Below are 23,879 nucleotides of genomic sequence, written 5' to 3'. Positions count from 1 at the left end.
AACATTCCGGATTAAATACATAATTATAAACATGTTTATAATTATGTATTTTTGTCGTAAACCGAAGTAGGACGGCTTCTTCATCTTCTTCATCGAGAGCTTCTAGAAGAAGGAAGACGAGCCCTTGGCGAGCGGGTCGGCGAAGATGTCGGGCGGCGGGGCGGCCGCCTTGGCCTGTCGCTCCTCCTCCTCGCGCCTCTTCTTCTCCCGCTCCTCCTTCTCCTTCTTGCCCATCAACGGGTTGCTGAAGATGTCGAACGAGTCGTCGCCTCCGCCGCCACCCGACGACGACGCCATCGTCTTGGCAGGAGCAGCCGACGAAGAAGATGACGACGACGGCGTGGGGTCGTCAAAGAGACCGATCTTGGCCGCGGCTCTGGGCCTGCTGCCGGCGGCGGCGGCCGAGGTGCTGCCGTTGGCCGAGCCGAACATGTCGTTGTCTCCGCCAAAGATCGACGACGACGACGTGGAGGTGGAGGTGGAGGTGGACGAAAAGGAGGGCATCTTGAAGTCGCCGTCGAGCACGGACGACGAGGAGAGCGACGAGAGGAGGTCGTCGGTGTTGACCACTGCCGGCGCGGGCGCAGGGGCGGCAGCGGCGGGCTTCTTGACGGGCGAGACCGCTGGTCGCTCCTCCGTAGAGGACTTCTTGGGCTGGCTCAGGTCCAGCGCACCGAACACCGAGGTGGCTGTGTGTCGCACATCACGTCAGTCGCGAGAACACACCGCACGCATCGCACGCACACGAACGCACACAAGGGGGGTAATGTGTACCGTCAGTGCCGGCGCGGGGCTTGGCGGACTCGCTGGCCGCGGTGGTGCCGCGAGAACGCATAGTGCGCGACGGCAGCCGCTTGTTGGAGTTCATGGGGCGCGACTTGACCGCGTGCGACAGCGCCGGCCCCTTCTTGACCTGGCTCTCGTCCTCCGTCACCACGGCAGGCATGGGCGCGGCGGCCGCCGATCGAGGCCTGGACACCGCTGCAGCGGCGAACGACGGCGGAGGCACGGCGGCCGTGTCGGCCTCACCCTCGTCGTCGTTGTCGCCAAAGTCTGGCAGGTCGTCGACGTCGAGCGGGCCGCTGCCGCTCACCTCCTCGGCGGCGGCCTCCTTGGCCGGTCGGCGTGCGCCCGGTCGCAGGGCCAGCGGGTTGATCGCGCTGCCGATCGAGTCCTGGAGCGCGGCCACCTTGCCGCCGGCAGTCCCTCGCCGCGGTCGGTTGACCACCTCCTCGACCTCCTTGGGCGCCTGCTCCTTGGCGGACTGCTCGGCGAGCAGCTTCATCTTCTCGGAAACGCTGAGAGTGGGCAGGGGCACCACCTCGGTCGTGCGCCCGGCGATCGGGGCGGCCGTGACCGGCGCGGCAGCGACAGCAGAGGGTCCGAGCGGGTTGTCGAACAGCCCGCCCGAGGCGGCCTCCTTCTTCTTGGCCGGCGCGGGGCCGGCGAGCGGGTCCTCGCCAAAGAGATCGGCCGTCGCCGCCGCGGGCTGGGTGGCCTTCTTGGCCGGCGCGCTGCTGGCGGTGGTGGCCTTCTTGGCTGCGGCGGTGGCGGGAACGTCGCCGAAGAGGGAGTCGCCGAGGTCTGCGTCCTTCTTGGGCGCCGCAGCGGGCTCGGCGGGGGCCTTCTTCACGGGCGTGGCCGCCTTCTTGGCCGCAGCGGGCGACGCCGCGCCAACGCCGAGGTCGCCAAAGATGTCATCGGCCGCGGCGGTGGTGGCCGTGGTCTTCCGCACGGCGGTGGCCTTCTTGGCCGGCGCGGCCTTGGCGGCACCCGTAGCGGACTTGGTGGCGGGAACGTCAGCGAAGATGTCGTCCCCAGCAGCCGCCGCAGCACCAGCGGCCTTCTTCGCAGCTGGCGCGGCCTTGGCCGCGGGTGCCTTCTTGGTGGCTGCGGCGGTGGACTTGGCAGCCGCAGTCGCGGGCACGTTGGCGAACAGATCATCCGCGGCGCTGGCGGCAGCAGCGGGAGCCGCCTTCTTCGCAGCGGCAGCGGCAGTGGTGGTCTTCTTCGCAGCCGGGGCAGCGGCGGTCTTGGCCGCAGCAGCGGCAGTGGTCTTCTTGGCGGCGGGCGCAGCAGCCTTGGCGGCCGCGGTGGTCTTCTTGGCAGTCGCCGCCGTCGCCTTGGTGGCCGCAGGTCCGGCCTTCTTAGCGGCGGCCGCAGCACCAGCAGTTTTCTTGGCCGCAGGTGCGGGCGCCGGCGCCGCAGCGGGGTCGGCAAACAGATCGACCGCCGCCGGGGCCTTCTTCTCGGCAGCAGCGGCGGGCTTCGGATCTGCCGCCTCACCAAAGAGGCCGCCGGCGAGGGGCTCGGCCGCCTTAGCGGGCGCCTTCTTGGCCGTGCCCGGGGACGAGAGGAGTCCGCCGAGCGGGTCCTCGGCAACGACGGCCGCAGCGGCAGCCGCGACCTCCTTCTTGGCGGGCGCTGCGGCGGGCTTCTTGGGCGCAGCCTTGGGCGCAGCACCGAAGAGGCCGTTGTCGTCATCCCCGCCCACGTCGCCGAAGAGCGAGCCGGACGCCTTGGGCGCAGCCGTAGTCTTCTTGGAGGCTGCGGGCGCCGACGCCTCGCCGAACAGGCCGGCGGGCTCATCGCCAAAGAGGCCACCTCCCGCGGCGGGCTTCTTCTTGGGCGCCTCGGCCTTGGGCTTCTCCACGGCTGGTTCGTCTGCAACGATCGGCCATTAGCTACCACACACACGACACGACCAACAACACGACACGACACACGCAAAGGAAAGGCGAGATCGCACCAGAAGCGGGGAATCCACCAAGACTTCCGAACAGACCACCGGCACCGCTGGCGCCTTCCTCGTCGTCACCGAAAAGTCCGCCTCCACCACCGATCAGCTTCTTAATGGCGGCCGGCTCCTTCTTGGCAGCCGCCGGTTCCTCCGCCTTCTTGGCCGGCTCGGCAGACTTCTTCTTGGCCGCCGTCACGCCGCCGCCACCGAACAGGGCGTTGGCGTCATCGCCGTCGGAGAGACCCTCGTCCTCGCTGCCAAACAGGCCGCCACCTCCGCTCTTCTTGGCCTGCGCAAGTGCGGGCGCCGAGGCCTTCTTGGGCGCTCCGGACGTGGGCAGCACCGCGACTCCGCCAAAGAGACCGCCACCGGATTTCTCCTCGTCACCGCCGCCCAGCGGCGAGGCCGCGGGCGCCGCCTGCTTCTTCGTCGCGGCGGGGGCAGCAGCAGCAGTAGCAGCGGCCGGCGCCTTCTTGATGTCCTTGGCCTTGGCGGCAGCGGCGTTGGCCATGTCGGGGAACATCTTGACACCGCCGAAGGGCTTGCTCGACGCCTGCTTGCCACCGCCGTTGTCAGCGACCGCCTCCTCATCGTCGCCCAGCAGAGTGTCCTTGGCCGGCGCGGCGGCCTTGGGCGGCGGCGCTTGGGTCTTCTTGGCCGCGGCAGGGGCGGGCGCGCCACCGAAGATGGAGTCGCCCTCCTCGTCGTCACCACCGAAGAGCGACGAGCCCGAGGACGACGCCGTGGACTTCTTTTGCGCGGGCGCGGCCTTCTTGGCGCCGCCGGACGTGGGCAGCACCGCTACGCCGCCAAAGAGACCACCGGCGTCGCCGGCCTCATCGTCGCCGCCGAGATCGCCGAACAGACCACCGCCGCCCGTCGCTGGCTTCTTGGCGGAGGCCGGGGCCTTCTTGGCAGGGGCGGGCTCAGCGGCACCGAAGCCGCCCTCGTCGTCGCTCGCGCCAAAGAGTCCGCCGGAGGACTTGGGGGCAGCGGCCTTGGTCTCCGCCTTCTTCTTCGCCGGCGCGGGAGCACCGCCGAACATGCCCTCACCCTCCTCGTCGTCGCCACCGCCAAAGAGACCGCCACCGGCGGCGGGGGCCGACTTCTTGGCCGCGGCCGGCGCCTTCTTCGTGGAAGCGGGAGCGCCACCGCCGCTGAACAGGTCGGCTCCTTCGGCCTCGTCCTCGCTGGCGCCAAACAGGCCGCCGGCCGACTTCTTGGCCGCGGGCGCCGCCTTCTTCGTAGGAGCCGCCTTGGGGGCCTCGTCAGCGCCGCCGCCACCAAACAGCCCTTCGTCACCGCCTTCGTCGCCGAGGAACGACGGCACCGCGGCCGCCGACTTCTTGTCCTTGGCGGCCGCCTTCTTCGTCGACCCACCGCCGAACATGCCTTGATCTTCCTCCTCATCATCGCCACCGCCGGCGAGAATGTCCTCAAAGAGTCCGCCGCCGCCGCTGGACTTCTTCGTTGCTTCGGCCTTGGCGGCGGACTTCTTCTCGGCGGCCTTCTTCGTGGGGGCCTTCTTGGTATCGCCGCCCATGTCGTCGCCAAAGTCGGCGAAGATGTCCTTCTCCTCCTCGTCGTCGCTCTTGTCCAGGAACGACGCGAACAGGTCGTCGGGCTTGATCTTGGTCGACTTGGTGTCCTTGGGCTGCTGCTGCTGCTGCTTTTTCGGCGGCACAAACTCCTCGCTCTCCTCGTCCTCCTCCCGCTCGGTCTCCGTCTCGTCGTTGGGACCCAGTCGCTTCTTCCGCTTGCCTTCGAGGCTCTCGGGCAGCTCGCCCTTGGCGTTACGCTGGATCGCGGCCGCCAGTTTCTGCTGCAGCTGCTTCTTCTTGCGCTCCTCCTCGGTCAAACCGTCGTCTTCCTCCTCCTCCGCGCCGGCATCGGCAGGAGGTGCGGCGGGCGCCGCCGCCTTCTTGTTCTTCCGAGCGGCCCGCCTGGCCGCCTTCTGTTGGATCCGCTCCTGGCGCTGCTGCTCACGGGCGGCCCTGCGCGCCTCGCGGCGCTGCCTGCGCTCTTCCTTCTCCTCCTCGTCCGAGAACAGACCGCCGCCGGAGCTTTCCTCGGAGCTCTCGCTGAAGATGCCCTTGTCCTCGCTCTCACTCTCGCTTTCGCTTTCGCTCTCCTCCTCTTCGTCTTCGTTCTCGTTGTCCTCCTGGCCGCCTTCGCCGTCGACCCGCTCCTTGCCCTTGTCGGTGCCCGTCGTGTCGTAGTCGCCACCATCGCTCTCGCCGGCGGAGCCCTCGCCGCCCTCTTCGTCGGTGAGTCCCTCCTCCGTCTGATCGCCCTCGTCCTCGGTCAAGTCCTCCTCGCTCAGCTCATCTGCACATCACCATTGGCCCACCAAAGCGTGACGTGGCAGAGTCAGCATTTGTTGACGACAGGAGGAAAGCCTAAGTATGCCAACTATGCGACGCGCGGGGTGGTGGTGATGTGATGTGTGCGCACCTTCGGATGAGAGGAAGAGGCCGCAGAAGTCGTCCTCGTGGAACTCGACGGTGCCGATGACGTAGGGCAGCGGGTACTTGGCGTAGGGGTCCGGCGTCTTGTCGGCCTGCGCGTCCGCCTCGGGAGCCGGCGCGGCACCCTCGCCACCCTCCTCGGTCATCGAAGCCGGCATCGGGGGCTTCGGCGGGTTGGCCAGCGCCGACAGCTTCAGCGCTTGAAGACCGTTGCCGATGGCGTCCAAATACTATCGCACGAGAGAGGGTTGTTAAGATGAGCCCTTAAACGCATTGCCGTCGAGGTGTGCTGCGTGCGTGCGTGCGTGCGTGCGTGCGTGCGTGCGTGCGTGCGAGAGGTGGTACCTTGGGGTAGAGAATCTGTTCGATCTCCTCGCTGGTCATTTCCTCCATCTTCTTGGTGTCCGCCGGCTTCGGCTCTTCGGCAGCCGCGTGCATTTCCTCCTCGGCGTCGTACACACGCTGCGTTGTGAAGCGCACATGGGCGCAAAGGCCACACGAGTGCGAGGTGAGGCGCGTAGAGAGCGAGAGCGGGAGAGAAGCAGTGCAGTGCGTACGTTCTCGATGTACTGCGAGTTGGCGAGCAGGAGGAACTCGTTGAAGGTGTTGTGCAGCTTGACGTCGGCAGCCTTGGTGGCGGTGACCAGAGTGTCCACAGCGCCCTCCACCTCCTTCGTTTTGGCCACCAGGTTGCTCGAAAATTGCTTGAGGTAGTTGAACAGCTGCACCATCGAAGAGAGAACGTGAGGCAAGAGTTACAAATGAATTGGCCAATAATTATAATTTGAAATGATGAAGTGTTGCGTACGCCAGCATCGGCGGCGAGAGTCCAGTTGTTCTCATCTCGCAGCTCCTTGAGAGTCCAGGCCACCTCCCACCTCTTCAATTGGGGTCCACTCGGCGCAGCGGGGGCGGCACTCGATGAAGATGCGGCCGACTGAGTAGTAGCATCCGTTGGCTGCTGCTGGTAGTACGCAGAGCTGTCGTAGTGTTGCTCTCCGCCTCCATAGGCAGTTGTGTCGTACTGGCCGGATGCATCGTAATTGGTGTAGGCCGAGGCTCCATTATCGTAGCCCTGCTGGCTGTAATCGTACGCCTGTTGATCGTATCCATTGCCATAGTCGTAATTGCCGTATCCTCCACCATAGCCGGAATCGCCACCGTCCCCCATGTCGGGCGGCGGTGGGGGCAGAGCCCTGTCATCGCCCCCGTTGTAATCTTCACTTCCGTAGGGCACCACCGCCCCTTCGTTCTGATAATAGTCCATCATCGTTACTTCTCCCTCGCCCCTTAGGCTTGGGTTGGATCCTGACGATAGGGTTGATGATTTGATTTATGAAATCGGGATCAGAACTTCTCGCCTCTCTCTTTTTCGCTCGACTGTTCGGGTGGCGATCCTCACTTAAGGTGGCGCTTTGTATTAAGTGCATTATTAGCATTCTTGATACACCAGCGCAATGTGCAACAAGTAACAAGTTGTTGTTTGGCAGTGTTGTTGTTGCATGTCTACTGGGCAGGCTTGTCGGCTTGGTCCTCGGTGTCGACCCTGCTCTTCTTCTCGCCGGCGAGTTGCTCGCCTTCGGCGGCGGCCAGCAGGTGCAGGTTGTCCTCAATGTAGGTGCGGAGCTTCTCCAGGGCGCGCTTGCGGTGCGAGATCGTGTTCTTCGTGTCCTTGGGCATCTCAGCGTAACTGTCGCATTACAGCAAATGGTGTGTGTTGTGTGTTGTGTGTTGTGTGTTGTGTGTTGTGTGTTGTGTTGTGTGTTGTGTGTGTGTTGTGTGTGAGCATGCAACACAATATGGTACGTTCTTGTCAATAATCAAAGCAGCGCGTACGTTTGGTCGAAGCCGTCGGGAAGGAAAATGGGGTCCCAGCCGAAGTTGGTGGGGCCGCGGGCAGGCACGATCTTGCCCTTGAATGAACAAGAAGGCGAGAAGGTCAATCGAGGGCGGCATCGACCGAGTGACTGCACAGAGAGTAAAAAAAGGCGGAGATCGTACTTCGGTCCTGCCTTCGAACACAATAGGCTCCTGGCCGGGGCCAGCGCAGAAGGAGAAGGTGCACAGCGCGTAGGCCTAGGTACAAACAAAATCATCAACATCGTCACGATCAGCACATTGTTCCCAATTGGTGATAAATAGAAACAAAAGTTGAATCATATGAAGAATGCTGCGTACGCTCTTGTCCTCGAAGCCGGCAAGCATCTGGTTCAAGCCCTCATGGCCGAGCTTGTCCAAGAACCACTTACTGATTGATTGCACAAACCACAACAACCAACATGAAGAGGAGTGAGAACAGCACAGGGCATGTAGCGACTCTTGGCGTGGTCGTGTGTACATGTAGGGTCCGGGGAGGCCCTTGAGCCCGTTGAAGCAAAGGCACGTGTCCTCCACGATCACAGGTCCTTGCACCTGAATATAGAGTTTTAAAAAACACTTAAAAACAAATTATAATAAAAAATAGAAAGAAAGACTACATACGTCAACGACGGCGAGCTTGCACTTCTCCTTGGAGATCTCCTCAGGCTCACCCTGAAGCTCAGGCACTGCGAAGGAGGGTCAAGTTGGAGATTTGTCAAGCGTTCAAATTTAATTGGATAAGTACGAATTAGTAAATCGTACGATCGATGGCCTTGGACGTGAGAGGAATAGAATCGCCCAAGATTGCCTTCACCTCCGCCAGCTTGTTCGCGTTGCCCGTCACAAAGGTGAGCGGCCGCACAGCACCACCAGAACGCTTCATCTTCACGTAACCAAAGAAAACACGAAACAAAAAGCCAAAAATAAACGCAAAAGAAAACAATCTTTTTTTATATTTTATCTGCCGGTACCTGACAAGCCCCCAGAATGCTGTCGGTGCATGTGGGACAGACTGGCCTGAATGTGGGCACTGCCGTATGGGAGCAGTACTGCCCCTCACTACATTCTTTCTGCCTTTTTTTTTCAATCTAGAATATATTATTTTATTTATTAATTGGGGGGGGGGGTTGCAGGTATGGCAGGGAGCACGGGATTGACCCGAGCGATGGGCGCCTCGTGGTGGACGATGGGTCCCACGCACCTCCGCCGGCCTACTATCACGAGACGGAGAAGGGGTGCTACAGGCCTCGGTACTCGCACCACTTTTGTAGCGGCGGGTGCGCCAATGGCACACACACTCATTGCGTGATCACGATGATGACGACGACGATGCTTGGTGCCTCCCAGGTGCTTGTTCTTTGACGCCGACACGGACTCAGTTAATGCGATCCAACGGTCCGACGCCGGCACCATGTTCGATGAGTCCTCGTTCATGTACGCCCACGCCGGTTCGTTTCACATCCCTTCTTCGCCTTCTTCTCCAGCGGTGCCTGAGGGGCTCAGGCAAGAATAACTGGTCATTTGTGTTCCTCCAAACCACCAACCACCACCACCAACCACAGACAACGCTGGTATATATTCGCGAGCCGTTTACACCAACGGCACCGAGCACAAGGAGGCAGTCTTGGAGCGCCTCCGAAAGCTGCAGGAACAGTGCGATTCTGTGCAGGCACGTGTCTCCAAACCCCAGCCCCTGTGACGATCGGCGTTGAATAGTCTTACACCAACCAACACCAACACCATCACCGACCACCGCGCACACCGCCACCACCAGGGGCTGCTGCTCTATCGCTCAGTGGGAGGCGCGACTGGTGCTGGCTTATGTGAGCGCCTCTTGCACGACACTCTTCCTCGTGTGATCGACTTCTGCATCCTGCCATTCCTCGAGGTGGGTTTAAAGCTTGCTCACTCCCCATTGGCCAACTTAGTTAACTATACCCCCAACCACTCCCCGACCAATGGCGTCGCGTGCGCGCGGCTCATATAATCGTTCCCGCCCGCATACACACAGAGCCCGAATTCGATCTTAGAGCCTTATAACGTGGTACTGGGCCTTGGATCGCGCCCGTCCCTGTCCTTCGTGTTCGGGAATGATGCCTTGGGTAAGGTGAGTGAACGACCACCCCACCCACCCACCCACCCACCTACCGCATTCACCAACCACCACCAACAGATGTGCCAAGATCAGCGTCACGATGGCTTGCGCCCAACATTTCGAGATATCAACAAGCTGGTCGCACGAACCATATCGTGCCTTACCGCCCCGACGAGATTTGGAAGGTCCTTTCCCTTTCTGACACACACACACACACACACACACACACACACACACACACACACACACACACACACTACACACACACACACACTACAACACACACACACACAGCCCAACGCTGTCGCTCACGATTCAGCACTATAGCCAAGGGCTTGACGTGTTGGACCCACAGCACTTGGTGCCCCACGCCGACCTGCCTTTCGTGTCATGCTACCATGCTCCGCCTAGCACAAGGTAGTTTCTCATCATTCGTCCGTCATCATCGTTGCTGGCGCTAAAGGTCAAGACATTGCGCTCTGTCGCCAATCAACAACGCCGACCGAGGGTAGTGGGCCAACTGCGGTCGCAGAGATGACGGCATCGTTGTTCGATACCGGTCACTCGTCGCTTCTACCACCAGAGGGCGGCGCCGAGCAAGAGATCAAGTTGATGGCCTTGTGCCTTCTCTATCGCGGCCGGAACATGGCTATCGAGTACATTCCTCAGTTTATTGTCCTTCGCGCTGTGTGTGTGTCGCTTACGCCTTCCTCAGCGAGGTGCGCGTGGCGGTGGAGCGGCTAAAGTCCGATTCGCGGCTGACGTGGGCCGATGGCTCCAACAAGTTCGCATGCAGCGTGCTGGATCAGGACCACGAGACGGTACTGTCTGGCCCGAGCCGCAAGGCCACCCTGGGCGATCGTGTCTGTGGGAAGAAGCACATAACTGACCCTCCTCCTCCTCTTGGCTTTGCAGTCGTGTGTCGCCGTTGCCAACTCGAGTCTGTTCGTCAGCTACCTGACGAAGCTGTTGGCCAAATTCAAGTTCTTGTGGAACCCTCGAGCCTACACGTCGCGGATCGTTGGCGAGGGTAAAACTCTGCTTGCTTTTTGGTCGTACACAGACATCGCTGTCTCTCTCTCACCGATGTCTCCACCAACATCATCATCAGGTATGTCGTCGCGCGAGATTAATGAAGCGCTGTACAACGTCGAACAGCTGGTCGAGAACTACTCGTCCTGCGACCCACCCAAACCCTGGCCGCGCCGGTGAGTCGCCCACCCACCACGGAAATGTTGCATTGCATTTTATTTATTTTATTTATTTTTGACTAAAAAAGGCATAGTGTCGCTTCGCCACGTGCTCAAAGAAAAGAAAAGACGAAACAAAGCAAAAATTATACGGAGGAGGAACAGGTAGAGAAGAGTCGGTGGATGGAGAGAGCTACCTAAGACAGACATAACGAAAAAGATAAAATAGAAGAGGTGAAACTTTGAAAAACTGTTTATTATTTATTCGATTAAGATGACTTTGTGGTCGGCCGCTTTGCCGCTGAGCCCGCGCGGCGGGTCTGTAACGCCGCTGAACCCGCACCACGGCGCCGTCCAGCCGGACGGCGGCCTGGGGCTCGAGCTGCTGCAGCCGCTCCGCTCGCCCCGGGCCAGGTACCCTGCGTCGCCGCCGGTCGACCGCTCGCAGTGGAAGAAGCTGGCCTACGAGCGCAACCCGTACATCCAGGAGCTCAGCGAGCGGCTATTCCCCCTACAGCGGGCCGCCAAGCTCGTGGAGCTCAACCAGCAGCCGCCCGCCCCCGCCAGCGTGGCCGACATCCGGAAGTGTTGCCGGCTGCTGGCCATGCAGGCCTTCGCCTACTACGGCTACAGCGAGTCCCTCGACAACATGCAACGCGAGAGCGGCCTGCGCTGTACGTGCTACCTTCATTTCAATGTGAGCACACGCACACGCGCACTCACCACCACTCATGCATTGATATCAGACGAAGAGCCGCACGTGAATCAGTGCATGCTGCGACACTACCTGTCGCAGGCCATCCAGCGCATGGAGAGGGTCTACGACCTCTTTCTCGGTACTGCTTTCTCGGGATCAGCAGGCAGAAGTGTTTCAACGCTGATACAGCGTCTCACCAAACTCTTTTTTTGCAGATCCCGACGGAGACGACAGTGAGGAGGCGCTGGAAGAGCACTTGACCAAGGTCGGCTGGAAGGACGGCGATGCAGGTACGCACACGCACACGCACACGCACACGCACACGCACACGCACACGCGACCACTGCTTACTGTGTCGGGGGAAAAGACGTGAACATATGGGATGAACCGGCGGAGGGCAATATCGTTCGGGACGCCAAGACGGGAGCCATCAGGGCCGGCACACTGAATCAACTTGTGGCCAATCTCGCCTCACAGCAACGAATGGGTACCAGGATTCGCCCACCCTCTGTTTTTGTGGAATTGCTCACACGACGCACGCCACACACACGGGTGATGAATGCAGACCACACGTACGTGGACTCGTTTCTAATGACCTACAAGACGTTCACTACTCCGCATATGTTGCTGGAGAAGCTCCTACAGCGATATACCGTGCCCGTCGAGCACGAGCCGGACGTAAGGTGTGTATTGTTCTTCCTTGCCGCCTGCCTCCAGTTTCCTCTTACTCATACATACATCTGTCCGCACACGCATACACGCACCGCACACACAGGAGCACGATCCAACTCTACACGGTGAACGTGCTGAAAAAATGGCTGCAGCTGTACCGAGCCGACTTTGACAAGGACATGCTGGATCGTCTGGCCGAACTGTGTCAATACACGGTACGCGCTCATTTTTAATGAGAAAATTATATTGATATCTGTGATATACTTATAAGGTACTCGTCCTCATCTGGGCGCGTGCGGCCGCACAGACGACGACGATGGGACCCAGCGACGACGGAGGTCAGCTGAAGGTGCTACGAACATTTTTGAAGCTGAAGCAACCGACTGCGGCGCAGCCGGGTACGGCTTCCACCTCCAGCCGGCCGGTCGAGCAGCCGATCATCAACATCAAGACCATCTTCTTGGCGCGCCTGGAGTGGGAGGACATCGACGACCTGGAGCTGGCCCGACAGCTCACCCTGTTGGACTTTGAGATCTACCAACGGATACAAGTACGCGCGCACGTTTCCTGCACTTCTTTTTGTGGTGTGTCTGTGCCATTCTTTTCTTGGCTCATCTTGCTTGTTTAGCCACTTGAACTACAATCACCAGGGAAGCACGACCCGAACGTACTACGATTAACCTACCAATTCAACCAGGTGAACATTCAACACTTTTGTCGTAAATTACATATAAATTTGTATTGAAATTTGTATGTTGTATTTGTGATATTAATTTATTTTAATACAGATCAGTCATTGGGTGATGATGATGGTTCTCGCACGGGGGAAGGCAGTGAATGCCCCGGCGAAGAGGGATCGCGGCTACACCACACTGACGGCGAGTGGCGATCAGGCCAAGGTGAGGTCGACGATCAAGGTGCGGGTCGCGATCATCACCAAGCTGCTCAACATCGTCAAGCACCTCCGGTCGTTCCACAATCTCCACACCCTCAACGGCATCTGGGCCGGCCTCGAACAGGCCTCGGTGTATCGGTTGGAGCACACCTGGACATCGCTACACGATGACGCCACCAAGGTACACGCACGCGCACACACGTAAACACACACGCACACGCTCTCGTGCCTCACATGTGAGCGAACACACGTTGCAGATTCGTGCGCATACGAGGCAGTTGATGGACACGAGCGGCCAGTATGCGGCTCAGAAGAGCGAGATCAAGAAGGCGTGGGCTACCGGCGGCTCCTGCCTCCCACCATTGTGCGTTGTTTGACCCCCAACTTTCGCGACCTCTCCGTCCATGCTGATCGTGTATCGTTATGTGTCGTGTGTCGTGCGTGTCGTGCGTGTCGCGTGTGTCGTGTGTGTCGTGCGTGTTTGGTGTGGCTCGTAGGCATCTTGTCTTGAACGAGTCCGCGTCGGACAAGGAGAAGATCTCGCAGGCGTGGCCGCCCAACTTCATCGATTTCGAGAGGCGGAAGGCGACCTACGAGACTATCAGCGAATTCCTGAAATACCAGCAGCGAGCCTACAATTTCCACCCAGGTAGGGCCGACACTGCACGCAACACGACACACACGACACGACGCACGACACACAATGCCCAATGCACAATACAGGACATAACGACAACATTTGTGGTGCAGTCCCACAGATTCAGGCGGTATTGCGCAAGCACCTGGATCGAATCGACGAGTGGCTAAAGGACATGGGCGACAAGATGACGACGAAGAGGAAGTGGGAGGTTCTCGAAGATCGCCTCATGGCCATGTCGCGCCGCATCGAACCCAAAGGCGCCCCAAGATCAGCCATCGCCTAGGCGAATGGAACCATCACTACCAGAAAATAGATGTTCTTTATTATTATTATGATAATCTATTTGTTGAGTATATTTGGGTATATTGACTGTGTCACAGGCTTGTATGGCCAACAGACACACTTGTTTGGTGTATTCTCTTTTTACCTGAATTATGATAAATAAAATAACAAAAGATATCATTTTCTCTCTGTAAGAAGATCAGATGGCGTCGAGGGCGGAGGGAGACGGATTTCAGGCAGGCTCAGGCAGGGGTGATGACGACGCTGAGGTGACTGTGCACGCTGCCGGCGAGGAAGATGATGAGGACTACGAGGAGGCCGGGGACTACATTAGCGAAAATGATCTAGATGAGGAGGATGAAGAGACCACGGCCTGGGCCTACTACTGCGGCGACTGGTTAGTCGTTGCCGCTACTTGGAGGTGCATCTCTCAATTCCTTTTGATTGCGATTTGTGTAGAACCACAAATTCGATCCCAGCAATCGATCAAGATGTAGGACGTGGTTGGTAGCTTGCTGATTGACGTGATGTGGTGCTTTCGCCGTCGCACACACACGCGCGCGCGACACGCAGTGCCTTCCCGCAGCTGTCGGTGCTCAGTCGTCGCTGGGCGGCTGGAACAGAGGCAGTGGAGGGGGCGGGCATGTCCTTTGGCTCCCTGTGGCGCTCCTACACCCGCACCGCCCGCACAGCTGGTGCGTGCGTCTCTTCGTGCAGAGCGCGTGTCGTGTGTCGAGTGTCGTGTGCGTGTGCCTCTTGGCTGATCGTGTGTCGTGTGTTGTGTGTCGTGTGTGAAGGAGGCTTTGGGCCATCGCGAGTTTGGCATTCGGTGGTGGGCGAGGCGATGCGTAATGCCACCTTCCTTCTTCCCATCTACGAGCGAATCGTCGGACCTGTCCTCCCGCCCGAGGTAGTCGTCGCTTCTAGCGCACACGCACCACCGCACACGCACCGCCGCACACGCACAAGCCTGGGCAAGGTGGCTAAAATGTGATGGGAACAGGTGGCCAACCGACCGTTCTGGCTTCGGTACGAGGTGAAGCGATTCGTGGAGACCACCATCGGCGCCGTGCTCTACCGGCCGTTCCGTCTAGTCCTCAACCGCCTGCAGGGCCAAGTGGTGCGACCCGCTGACCACGACTGCAGCTGCAAGGCCTCAATCTCGTTGCTTACGTCATGCGCGCCGTATGTCGTGTCGTGTCGTGTGTGTCGTGTCGTGTCGTGTCGTGTCGTGTCGTGTCGTGTCGTGTCGTGTCGTGTCGTGTCGTGTCGCTTCGTATGTGGTCAGCCATTGCCAGGAGGCGGGTACCGGTACACGGGACTGTTCCAGGGGCTTCACGTGGCATGGAAACAGGAGGGATGGGGCCTGTTCACGCGCAACCTCCCGCTCGAGGTGTTGAGCAACGTCATCTACAACTTTTCTCAGGACGCCATCTTCTCCAGCGGGTACGTCGCGTATTGCGCGTGTACCGCGTCGTGTGTTGTGTCGTGTGTTGTGCCGTGTGTCGTGTGCTGAGTGCGATGATGGGTGCGTGCTTCCCTCTTTTAGGATTGCCTCGCGCCTGCACCGGTTCCTGCCCAGCAGCGAGCACGAGTTGGTGCAGTACGTGCGATCATGGGCGCTGGAGGTGGTGGAGAACATCGTCTGTATGAACGCCAGCTATCTCCTCACATGGCCGCTCCACGTTGTCGCCTGCCGCATGGACACAGAAGGTATACCCAAAATATTTCTTAATATATACATATATCATGTATTAATTGCTTGTTGGCTTCTTTTTATTCCGTTGATATGTTGTCTATCTGCTATATTTGACTTATATATTTGGCTTGTTATGTGGTGCTATGCAGAGTTCGGAACAGTCAAGTACGCCGGCGCGCTCGACTGCGCGCGGCACGTGTTCCAAAACGACGGCGTTTCCGGGTTTTACAAGGTACAGCACGACACACACACACACACACACGACGCACGCGCTAACGTTGACCGAAAAGGGCTGTCTTCCCGAGATGCTGCGCGCGAGTCTCTCCGAGCTGGTCTTCAGCGGGTCTGTGGCCGCCCTCCTGGGTTCGCTGTTCGGCTTCGCATGGCGGACGGGGGCCTTTGACGAAGAGGAAGAGGACGAGGAGGACTACGACAACCGCGAGCTCGAGTGGCACGGGGCCTCCGACGAAGAAAACCCGGGCCTGCCCGACCAAGACGACCAACAACACCAGCAGCAGCAGGACACCGACATCGACGCACTCGACTGACACGAGTGTGTGTGTGTGTGGTGCGGCGGACACTGCATCATTGTATTGTTTTGGCGGCCAGCCGTTGCACCACACCAGCGCTGCCTCCGCGCTAGTGGAGGAACGAGAAGACGTGGATGGTCCTGCCGGTGTTGGCGACAAAGACCCGGTCGCCGACCACCGCGACGGCCACCGGGCTCCGAATCAGCTGGAGACTGGCCTCGGCGCCGCCGCCCACCACCAGGGGCGCGCCGCCGTCCGAGTGGAAGACCAGCACGCGGCTGTGCTGCTGCTCGGTCACGAACACGTTGCCCTTGGCGTCGATGGTGAGGCCGGCCGGATCGGAGTGGCCCTCGCCCAGGTGGAAGGAGCCCTCGAGCTCGCCCTCGGGCGTGAAGATGAGTACGCGGGCGTTGTCAGGGTCGGCGGCGTAGATGTTGCCCGTGACCGGGTGCACCGCGATGCCGCTCAGGCCGCGCACCGCAGCCCTCTTCTTCTTCGTCTTCTCCTTCTTCTTCTCGGTCTCCTCCAGTTCGTTGTTGGGCTGCAACGGGGTTGGCCTGGCGATGGTCCGTACCAAGGCGCCCGTCGAGGCGTCGAAGACGGCGATGTCCATGCGGTGGCTCTGGGTCACGTAGACCATGCCGTCGGCACCCACCGCCATGCTCACGGGGTCGACCAGCGGGCCGCTGGGCGTCGAGGGTTGGTGGCCCGTCGTCGACGTTGGGGCCGGGGTCAGGCAGACAACGTGGTTGGACTCAGAAGTCTTCACCATGACCTGGCCCAGGTCCTCGTCGGCGAACAACAGGCGGCCAGTCTGCCAATCGGCCGCAAACAGGTGAGCGGGCTCAAGCAGGCTCCTGTAGTACAGGTCCTGCTCCGTGATCAGCTGGCCCGCGCTGTTCCAGGTGACCAGGCAGGCTCCGTAGGCGACGCTCTTGTTCTTCCGGCACAGTACGGCCACGTTGCCCTCTCTGGTGGCGGCGATGCCCCGTATCTCCAGGTCTGTCCCGACGACCAAGTTGAACAGGGGACGGCCCTGCACGTCGGCCAGGTGCACATTCAGGCGGGCCAGCTTGGCCAGCGCGACGTTGGCCTCGCGCGTGGCGGCGTTCACCAGTTCCGTGCGGTCCAGGTCCTTGTACTGGGCGGCGTTGGCCTGGAACTGGGCGTCGACCTGACCCACGGCCGTCTGGATGAGCTCGTAGTTGGTCAGGTACTGCCTCAGCTGGGCCAGGGCAAAGTCGCCCTCGAACGCGTGGTACTGCTCGGCCAAGACGACCAGCTTCTCGTTGAGGAGCTCGAGCTCCGCAAAGGTGTGGCAGCGCGAGTAGTCGACCTTGTCCTTGAAGGTGTCGCGCACGGCCACCAGCTCGCCGTCCCACCTCCACCACTCGACAAACGCGCGCTGGGAGGCGGTATGGTCCACCACCAGCTGGGTCCTGTCCTGGAGCCTGGCCTGGAAGGAGAGAACGGAGAGCTCACCCCTGATGCGTTGAATGATCTCCTTGTTGATGGTAGCGATGGCCTTGATTTTCTCGAACAACTGATCCACTTCTTCCATCTCGAGGCCTCCTTCAGGTATGGTCTCCCTCTTCTCCAGTTTTGGTTGGTTTGTTTTTTGTGCGTTCTGGCTAGCGGGGGTCGATTTCAAGAGGACAAGGCCAGGAATTCAGGTTTTAGGAATCCGAGTCAGGCAGAAATTCCTGGTTGCCATGGAATGCGGCATAAATTCCAAAATTACCTGGCTTTACTTCCGTTTATTTGTGAAAAGAGGGCGGGACGAAGGCGAAGAAGAGTTCTCTCTCTCGCTAGAGGTAGAGCGAGACGGCGAAGACGATGTCCCTCTTGATCTTGTTGATGCCCTCCGCGAACTTGGCCTCGAGCTCGGTGTTGCCGATGGCCTTGGACGCCGAACACAACTGCCGCAGCAACTCCTCCAGGCGCCTCATCGTACGGATGATGCTTCCTGCAATCCCACTGCATTAGCTACCGTGCATCGTGTCGTGTCGTGTCGTTGGCCGTGTCGTTGGTCGTGTCGTTGGCCGTGTCGTTGGTCGTGTCGTGCGGTGTAGGGAGGGGGGAGGATATACCCTCAAAGATGTTGGTCATCTTGCAGATATCGGCGAACTTGGCACCCTTGCACCAGGCGTAGACGATGTCCATCATGTGTGGCTTGAACTTTTCGACGTAGTCCTCGACCTCCATCGGGAGCTTGCACTCCTGCGAGATCGTAGCGATCTTACGCGCGGCGTCCTGCAGCGACCGCAGCGGGCCGGCCAGTTCGTCGGCGAGTCGCTGGGCCGACTCCGACTTCTCCTCGAACACGAAGCAGCTCATCAACGACACGATTTGCTCCACTGCAAGACACGGCACCGCCACACGGTGAGCCGGCAAATCGTTGAAGAAGACGACGACGAAGGTGGTCGTAGTGGTGATGGTGGTACCATTGAGGTCGTTCAACACGCCCGTGAAAATGAGCTCCGTGAGCACGAGCTCGTCGGCGGAGCTGATCTCGCACGCCACACGTCCCTTTACCTCGATGATGTTGTCTGTGACACGCAAAACGCAAAAGGTCAGCGCCAATGGACTCTTGCGGGAGTGGGGCGCCGAAGCGGAAAGAAAGAAGCGTATTACCCTTGTTGGTGAGGCCCAGCCGCCGCAGCACGCGCTTCATGCACTTGAGCTGGTCCTTGAGCACGATGCCCTCCGAGCTCTTGATCTGCTTCCTCAACAGCTTGATCTCGTTCTCCGCGTCCTACCAGGAAATAGGAGAAGTATGAGACAGAGGGAGAAGAGAGGGGGAAGACATGCGGAAAGCGGGGCGCAAACCATCTTCTTCACGTAGAGAGCGTAGCGCTGCTCCAAGGACGGCTCCTTGAAGGCGGGGTTGCTGTTGAGTCGGTCCTCCAACATCTCGATTTTCTGTAGACGTACAAAGGAGAAGGTGATGTTGAGCGAACATGACGCCTGGGTCATAGATACGATGGCGGTCTGGTAGTACCCTGATGATCTTCTTGAAGTTGTCGTCCTCGATATGCATGTCCTCGATCGGGTCGAGCAGGGGCACGCCGTCATTGAATCGCTTGTGCACCTCGGCCAGCGTCTTGCCCACGCTCTTCCTCGCATCGGGCGTGCGCAGGTCCTTGGGCACGTAGACGCGGACCGAGCTGATGCCGTCGATCAACGGCAGCAGCACGGGCACCACCTCGATCTGACCCTCTGTAGGTGCGCGACATGTGGGCGGTCAGCTGAAATGCAACCATTGGCGATGTGGCCGGGACAGGACAATAATTTACCTTGGCCGGGCGGGCAGGGCTTGGGCGTGAAGAGCTTTTGGTTGGTATCGGCGGGCGCGCACTTGAGGAGCACGTCGACGATGTAGTGCCCCCCGCTACCCATGCCTCGGTCATCGTGACCCGCCTTTTTCTGTTGATTGAAAAGCCCACGTGAGCACAGTCGTCATCTCTCTCGCCAACCGTGTGCGGTGGCGTACCTGGAAGTTGACCACGACGCCCCAGCCCCATTCGTTCTTGCCCTCGGTGACACGGACGAGACGACCGGGCTGGAGGAAGGGGAGGCAGTAGATGGGCTGGTTCATTGTGTCCGTGAACACTCGCTTGAGCTTCTGCAGCTGCTCTCGCAACAGGTAGTACTCCTCCACGATTTCCTCGCCCTGCACAGCCATTTCCCGCTTGACCTTCTCCTCCAGGTCGAGCAGCTTCTTTTCCTTCATGGGAAGCGACCTATCAACATAACAGTCAGTACATGACCACACACACACACAACACGGGAACGCTTACTTGTCGCTCTGGAACTGATGGAAGGACTTCTTGATGAGGTATTCGGGGTCGACGCCCTCCACGCGCAGCAGATTGAGAAGCATGTTGTAGCCCAGGTGGAAGCTGGAGTTCAGAGCGTCGGCCTTGCCCATCAACATGCCCTTGGCTGCATGCAAGGAAGGTGTGAATGAGTGCAAAGCCTAGACCAGACGACAGCGACTCGAGAGCTGCAGCGAGGATTAGCGAAGGACAAGACGTGGTACCAGTTTGGGGTTCCATCTTTTCATCGACCATCATGATGACAATACCCCTGTCGTCGAGACCTCGTCGACCGGCACGACCTGACATCTAGATCAAGGATTTGCGAATAGAGCAGACACGTAAGCATTTCCTAAAGAGGGTAATCGAGGGCGAGAAGAAACGGGAAGTGGTGAGGGCTGTGAGTGGGGTATTCGTATATACCTGAATGTATTCGCCCGAGGAGATGACACGGAACTGCGAGCCGTCGAACTTGCGCACGTTGGTGAACACGACCGTCTTGGCAGGCATGTTCAAACCCATGGCGAACGTCTCCGTGGCAAACAGACACTGCCGTGGCACAACACAAAAGAGGGAGTTGTTGAGGCACAAATTGAATGGAAGTGACAATCGATGTCCGCGGAGGCGCACCTTGAGCAGTCCCTCCTGGAACAGAATCTCGATGACCTCCTTCAAGATGGGCAGAAGACCACCGTGATGGATGCCGATACCGCGCTTGAGCAAAGGCAGAATGTGCTCCACCTGCGGCAGTTTCTTGTCGTCATCGGACAGCGAGTCGATGGCATTGAAGAAGACTGGTGTGATACGAACGCTGCGTAAGCAAGAGACCATTGCACACGCACACGCACACGCACACACGGATTGAGACCGTATTGCTACATACCTGACTCGACCAGCTTCTTTTCGTCGTCGGTGTTGAGGTCGAGCTTGCTCATCTGCAGCGCCATGCCCTCGCAGTCCTTCTTACTGAAACTGAAGACGATGACCGGCTGATAGTTGCGCTCCATGATCATCTTCACGATCTTGTAGCAGTCCGAACCAGTGTTCCTCCTGTTACCACCGCGGCTCCCGTCGCGATGACCCTTGCCGCCGCCAGCTCGACCGCCTCCTCTCTGGCCGGACGACGTGGCTTCGCCCGCAGCCAGCACCGCTATGGTAATATGTACACAGATGGTTTCGAGGTGAGCGGCGGCATTGACAAGACAGACACGAGCGAAAGCGTGAGGGTGGTACCGAGAGCCTTCTGGAAGTTGTCCTCTCTGAAGGTCGACTTCTCATCAACGACGAGGAAGAGGCCGTCTCCGCCAGCAGGGAAGATGTAGTGCTGGAGCGGAGTGGGACGGTAATCGGTGTAGACGACGTGACACGGCTGGTGATGCAGCGAGGCGATCCAGTCCGTGAACTCGATGGCGTTGGGCAGCGTCGCCGACAAGAACACATACCGCACCTGCAGCACCCGCACGCACGAGCATCATGGTGCCACACAGTGTGGTGTGAGCACTCGCGCAAGAGCAACACAGAGCGCTGAATTGTTCTGAATAAAAATGGAATACAAAGAAAAGAAAATGAAGAGCACCTTGTCAGGAAGAAGGATGAGGGTCTCTTCCCACACCACGCCACGCTCGAGATCGCGCATGTAGTGAATCTCGTCGAATACGACCCAGGCCACTTCGCGCATGACCTCGGAGCCGCGGTAGAGCATGTTACGGAGAATCTCGGTGGTCATCACGAGACAGCTGGCCGATGGGTTGATGGTGACGTCGCCCGTCATGAGGCCCACGTCCTTGAACTCCTCCAGAAGCTCGCGATACTTCTGGTTGGAAAGGGCCTTGATGGGCGATGTGTAGATGACTCGCTGCTTGTCGCGCAAGCCCATGGCGATGGCGTACTCGGCCACCACGGTCTTACCGGCCGACGTGTGGGCCGACACCAGCACGGAATCGCCGCGCTCGAGGCAGGCGATGGACAAGCGCTGGAAGGGATCGAGGGTGAAAGGGTACTTGCGGACGGGGTTGACAGGATCGGGAGGATTCATCAACTCTCGCATGCCCTCCTCACCGCCTGGAACCTCGAAGCCGACCGGGATCGACACCTCGTGCTTGCATGCAACGTAGGATCGCAGATTTGGGTCAGCCTGCTCCTTCGATGGTTGCTCTTCGCGTTTATCATTCTTAATTTGCTTGTCCATCTCCATCTCCTTTTTCAAAATTTGCGTTGCTCGCTCATCTTCGGCCTCTTCCTCCATTCGCTCCTTCTCCCGTACGTTCGTGCTTTGCTGATGGCTCTCATCAATCCGCGGCCGCTTCGCAGGGCTCTGCTGGACTGGGCTCGAATCAGCCGCAGCGGCATGGCTTGCCGCGGTCGCCTGCCTCTTGCCGGAGGAGGTCTGGAAGACGTCGAATGCGCCAGGCTCGCCGAATAGATCCATATCTCCTTCCTCTACTATCTAACGAGCAAGTAGACTTGAGATGCTGATTTGAAGATGGCGCTATCCGAGATGCAGACGCGGAAAGAAACACGAACAAAAGCAATTTCCCGCTTTTTTCTTGGCACGCAAGGAACGCAACGTCGTTGAATTCTTTCGGTCTTGCTCGGCCAAACGAGAGGTGTACGCTCGACATCCTGACGCCTTTCCGCCCTGGCCTTGCTGAAAGCCATCAATCAAGCCTTGCTACACGTGATGGTCTTTCTGCAAGCACTTCTTGAACTTCACTTCAACACTTTGCTAAACACATAGACCCTCTTCTCCTTGAAAGAACACCATGTACGGAACAGGTACACCACCATCGCCTTCACGCACAGGTGGCTTGTGACCTGAACAACTCTACCGTCTACAGGTTATGGAAGCTATCCACCTGGCCCTCCGCCGCCTGGGTCGATAGGACTAGGCCCAGGCCCTGGCTTGGCGCCAGGACCCTTCCCCCCACTCGGCATGCCGGGGCACCCACCCGGCACACCCTACGGCGCCCCGTTGCCTCCCATGGGAATGCCTTACCCAGGCGCGCCGCCGCTGCCGCCGTACGCGGGAGGTCCGCCTGGCATGATGCCACCAGCGCCAGGCTACATGGGCGGCTACGGCTGTCCGCCTCTAACAGGTCCTCCCGGCACCGCTGGCAGCGTCCCTGTCGTACCACCCTACGCGTCAGGCGCTCCCTACCCCGCACCAGGTGTCCCCTACCCCGCGCCAGGTGTACCCTACCCGCCCTATCGAGTGTAAGCGCTGGTTGCTTCGAGCTGGTCGGCTTCGAAGCTTCGAGTCAGCCTTCGTCCACACCATTGGCGCAAAGGTGAATGTTACGGCACGCTTCCTGAGCGGAGTGTTTTATAAAGGGGCGACGCGTAGGACTTTCTCATAAAACACTTTACCCACCCCGCCACACACAACTTTTTGCTGGCTGTTGCGTATCCGTAGATGTACGGAGGAGGTACGATAGAGCCACCCCCTACCAACCCACCCTATTTTATATTTCTATATTTCTATATTCTTAATCTTTACACGCTCTACCCCTCTCTTATTAATAACAGGCTATGGAGGTTATGGAGGCTATCCCCCTGCGGGTGCACCGCCCATGTCTGCGCCACCCCCTGGCACCGCAGGTGCGATGAGCGTGGCCCCGCCCTCGGTGTCGGGCGGCCCCTACGGTGGCGGCGGACCTGGTCTGGGCATGCCGCCTGGTGGCTACGGCGGGTATGGTGCGCCACCTTCCCTGGGCATGCCGCCTGGTGGCTACGGCGCGCCCCCGCCCATGGGCTACCCAGGTGCGCCCCCGCCCTCGCTGGGCATGCCGTCACCCTACGGCGCGCCACCGATGATGGGCTACCCAAGCGCACCTGCCTACGGAGCGCCGCCACCGATGGGGAGCTACATGGGCGGTGGCGGTCCGCCTCTGTCCATGTCGGCCCCGCCGCCTGGTACGGCCGGCAGCGTGCAGGTGGCGCCGCCCAAGACGTCCTACCCCGCTCCGCCCTACATGATGTGAAGCACGACCCGCACACGCACCGGGACCACCTGAGCAAAGAAACCAAGACCGGCTCATAGCGTGGACAGCCATCTAACTCTTGAACTCTTGTAAATACACACTCACTCATGCACGCAATCATCGAAAGAAGGAGAAGGGGTATGGAAGGTTACGATGACGACGAAGAGGAAGACGTAGCTACGGATGCAAGCTCCTCGCGCAGGCGTCGCTCCACGAAGATCTGCATCTCCTGCGAGTAGTCGCTGAGGCTGCAGCTCACAAAAAACATTCGTCCGGTCCTCTTGCCTACGTGCAAGGGTGTGAGAGAGAGAGC

The 23,879-nt window shown here is 59.5% G+C and overlaps 8 protein-coding genes across 8 annotated transcripts; 4 read left to right on the top strand and 4 right to left on the bottom strand.

Annotated features, from left to right (window-relative positions):
* Positions 1-102: 102 nt before the first annotated feature.
* Positions 103-6,475, bottom strand: ACA1_204500 (uncharacterized protein; the record flags this gene model as incomplete). Its single annotated transcript, XM_004338328.1, has 7 exons — positions 103-689; positions 775-2,664; positions 2,750-5,068; positions 5,195-5,438; positions 5,554-5,670; positions 5,766-5,930; positions 6,017-6,475. 7 exons carry the CDS (start codon positions 6,473-6,475, stop codon positions 103-105), a joined length of 5,781 nt encoding a protein of 1,926 aa, XP_004338376.1.
* A 239-nt stretch (positions 6,476-6,714) lies between these two features.
* On the bottom strand, positions 6,715-7,951 carry ACA1_204490 (Ham1 family; the record flags this gene model as incomplete). Its single annotated transcript, XM_004338327.1, has 7 exons — positions 6,715-6,898; positions 7,045-7,121; positions 7,210-7,284; positions 7,387-7,456; positions 7,547-7,620; positions 7,690-7,754; positions 7,831-7,951. The coding sequence occupies 7 exons, from the start codon at positions 7,949-7,951 to the stop codon at positions 6,715-6,717; spliced, it is 666 nt and encodes a 221-aa protein (XP_004338375.1).
* A 138-nt stretch (positions 7,952-8,089) lies between these two features.
* On the top strand, positions 8,090-10,375 carry ACA1_204480 (Tubulin/FtsZ family, GTPase domain containing protein; the record flags this gene model as incomplete). The annotated part of the gene is made up of 12 exons (XM_004338326.1): positions 8,090-8,114; positions 8,202-8,318; positions 8,448-8,516; positions 8,631-8,731; positions 8,843-8,956; positions 9,080-9,175; positions 9,242-9,318; positions 9,483-9,580; positions 9,747-9,819; positions 9,879-9,984; positions 10,079-10,193; positions 10,275-10,375. 12 exons carry the CDS (start codon positions 8,090-8,092, stop codon positions 10,373-10,375), a joined length of 1,092 nt encoding a protein of 363 aa, XP_004338374.1.
* Positions 10,376-10,627: 252 nt separating this feature from the next.
* ACA1_204470 (RasGEF domain containing protein) lies at positions 10,628-13,540 on the top strand (the record flags this gene model as incomplete). The annotated part of the gene is made up of 12 exons (XM_004338325.1): positions 10,628-10,671; positions 10,768-11,027; positions 11,100-11,189; positions 11,266-11,340; positions 11,418-11,537; positions 11,616-11,733; positions 11,826-11,937; positions 12,030-12,272; positions 12,553-12,798; positions 12,896-12,981; positions 13,115-13,266; positions 13,368-13,540. The coding sequence occupies 12 exons, from the start codon at positions 10,628-10,630 to the stop codon at positions 13,538-13,540; spliced, it is 1,719 nt and encodes a 572-aa protein (XP_004338373.1).
* Positions 13,541-13,742: 202 nt separating this feature from the next.
* On the top strand, positions 13,743-15,786 carry ACA1_204460 (uncharacterized protein; the record flags this gene model as incomplete). The annotated part of the gene is made up of 8 exons (XM_004338324.1): positions 13,743-13,960; positions 14,140-14,234; positions 14,337-14,449; positions 14,543-14,659; positions 14,828-14,985; positions 15,089-15,252; positions 15,388-15,470; positions 15,529-15,786. 8 exons carry the CDS (start codon positions 13,743-13,745, stop codon positions 15,784-15,786), a joined length of 1,206 nt encoding a protein of 401 aa, XP_004338372.1.
* A 91-nt stretch (positions 15,787-15,877) lies between these two features.
* On the bottom strand, positions 15,878-17,329 carry ACA1_204450 (NHL repeat domain containing protein; the record flags this gene model as incomplete). Its single annotated transcript, XM_004338323.1, has 1 exon — positions 15,878-17,329. The coding sequence occupies one exon, from the start codon at positions 17,327-17,329 to the stop codon at positions 15,878-15,880; it is 1,452 nt and encodes a 483-aa protein (XP_004338371.1).
* A 247-nt stretch (positions 17,330-17,576) lies between these two features.
* ACA1_204440 (uncharacterized protein) lies at positions 17,577-21,780 on the bottom strand (the record flags this gene model as incomplete). Its single annotated transcript, XM_004338322.1, has 15 exons — positions 17,577-17,734; positions 17,859-18,125; positions 18,213-18,317; positions 18,403-18,523; positions 18,598-18,690; positions 18,770-18,987; positions 19,065-19,194; positions 19,262-19,511; positions 19,569-19,713; positions 19,811-19,895; positions 20,010-20,135; positions 20,217-20,380; positions 20,470-20,736; positions 20,820-21,033; positions 21,163-21,780. The coding sequence occupies 15 exons, from the start codon at positions 21,778-21,780 to the stop codon at positions 17,577-17,579; spliced, it is 2,961 nt and encodes a 986-aa protein (XP_004338370.1).
* A 1,218-nt stretch (positions 21,781-22,998) lies between these two features.
* ACA1_204430 (uncharacterized protein) lies at positions 22,999-23,566 on the top strand (the record flags this gene model as incomplete). Its single annotated transcript, XM_004338321.1, has 4 exons — positions 22,999-23,011; positions 23,112-23,144; positions 23,184-23,279; positions 23,346-23,566. The coding sequence occupies 4 exons, from the start codon at positions 22,999-23,001 to the stop codon at positions 23,564-23,566; spliced, it is 363 nt and encodes a 120-aa protein (XP_004338369.1).
* Positions 23,567-23,879: the final 313 nt, after the last annotated feature.

The sequence above is a fragment of the Acanthamoeba castellanii genome (genome assembly GCF_000313135.1).
Source record: "Acanthamoeba castellanii str. Neff unplaced genomic scaffold scf7180000084754, whole genome shotgun sequence".
Taxonomy (NCBI): domain Eukaryota; phylum Discosea; order Longamoebia; family Acanthamoebidae; genus Acanthamoeba; species Acanthamoeba castellanii.
Note: the sequence above shows the minus strand (reverse complement) of the source record. Positions and strands in the feature narration are given on the sequence as shown.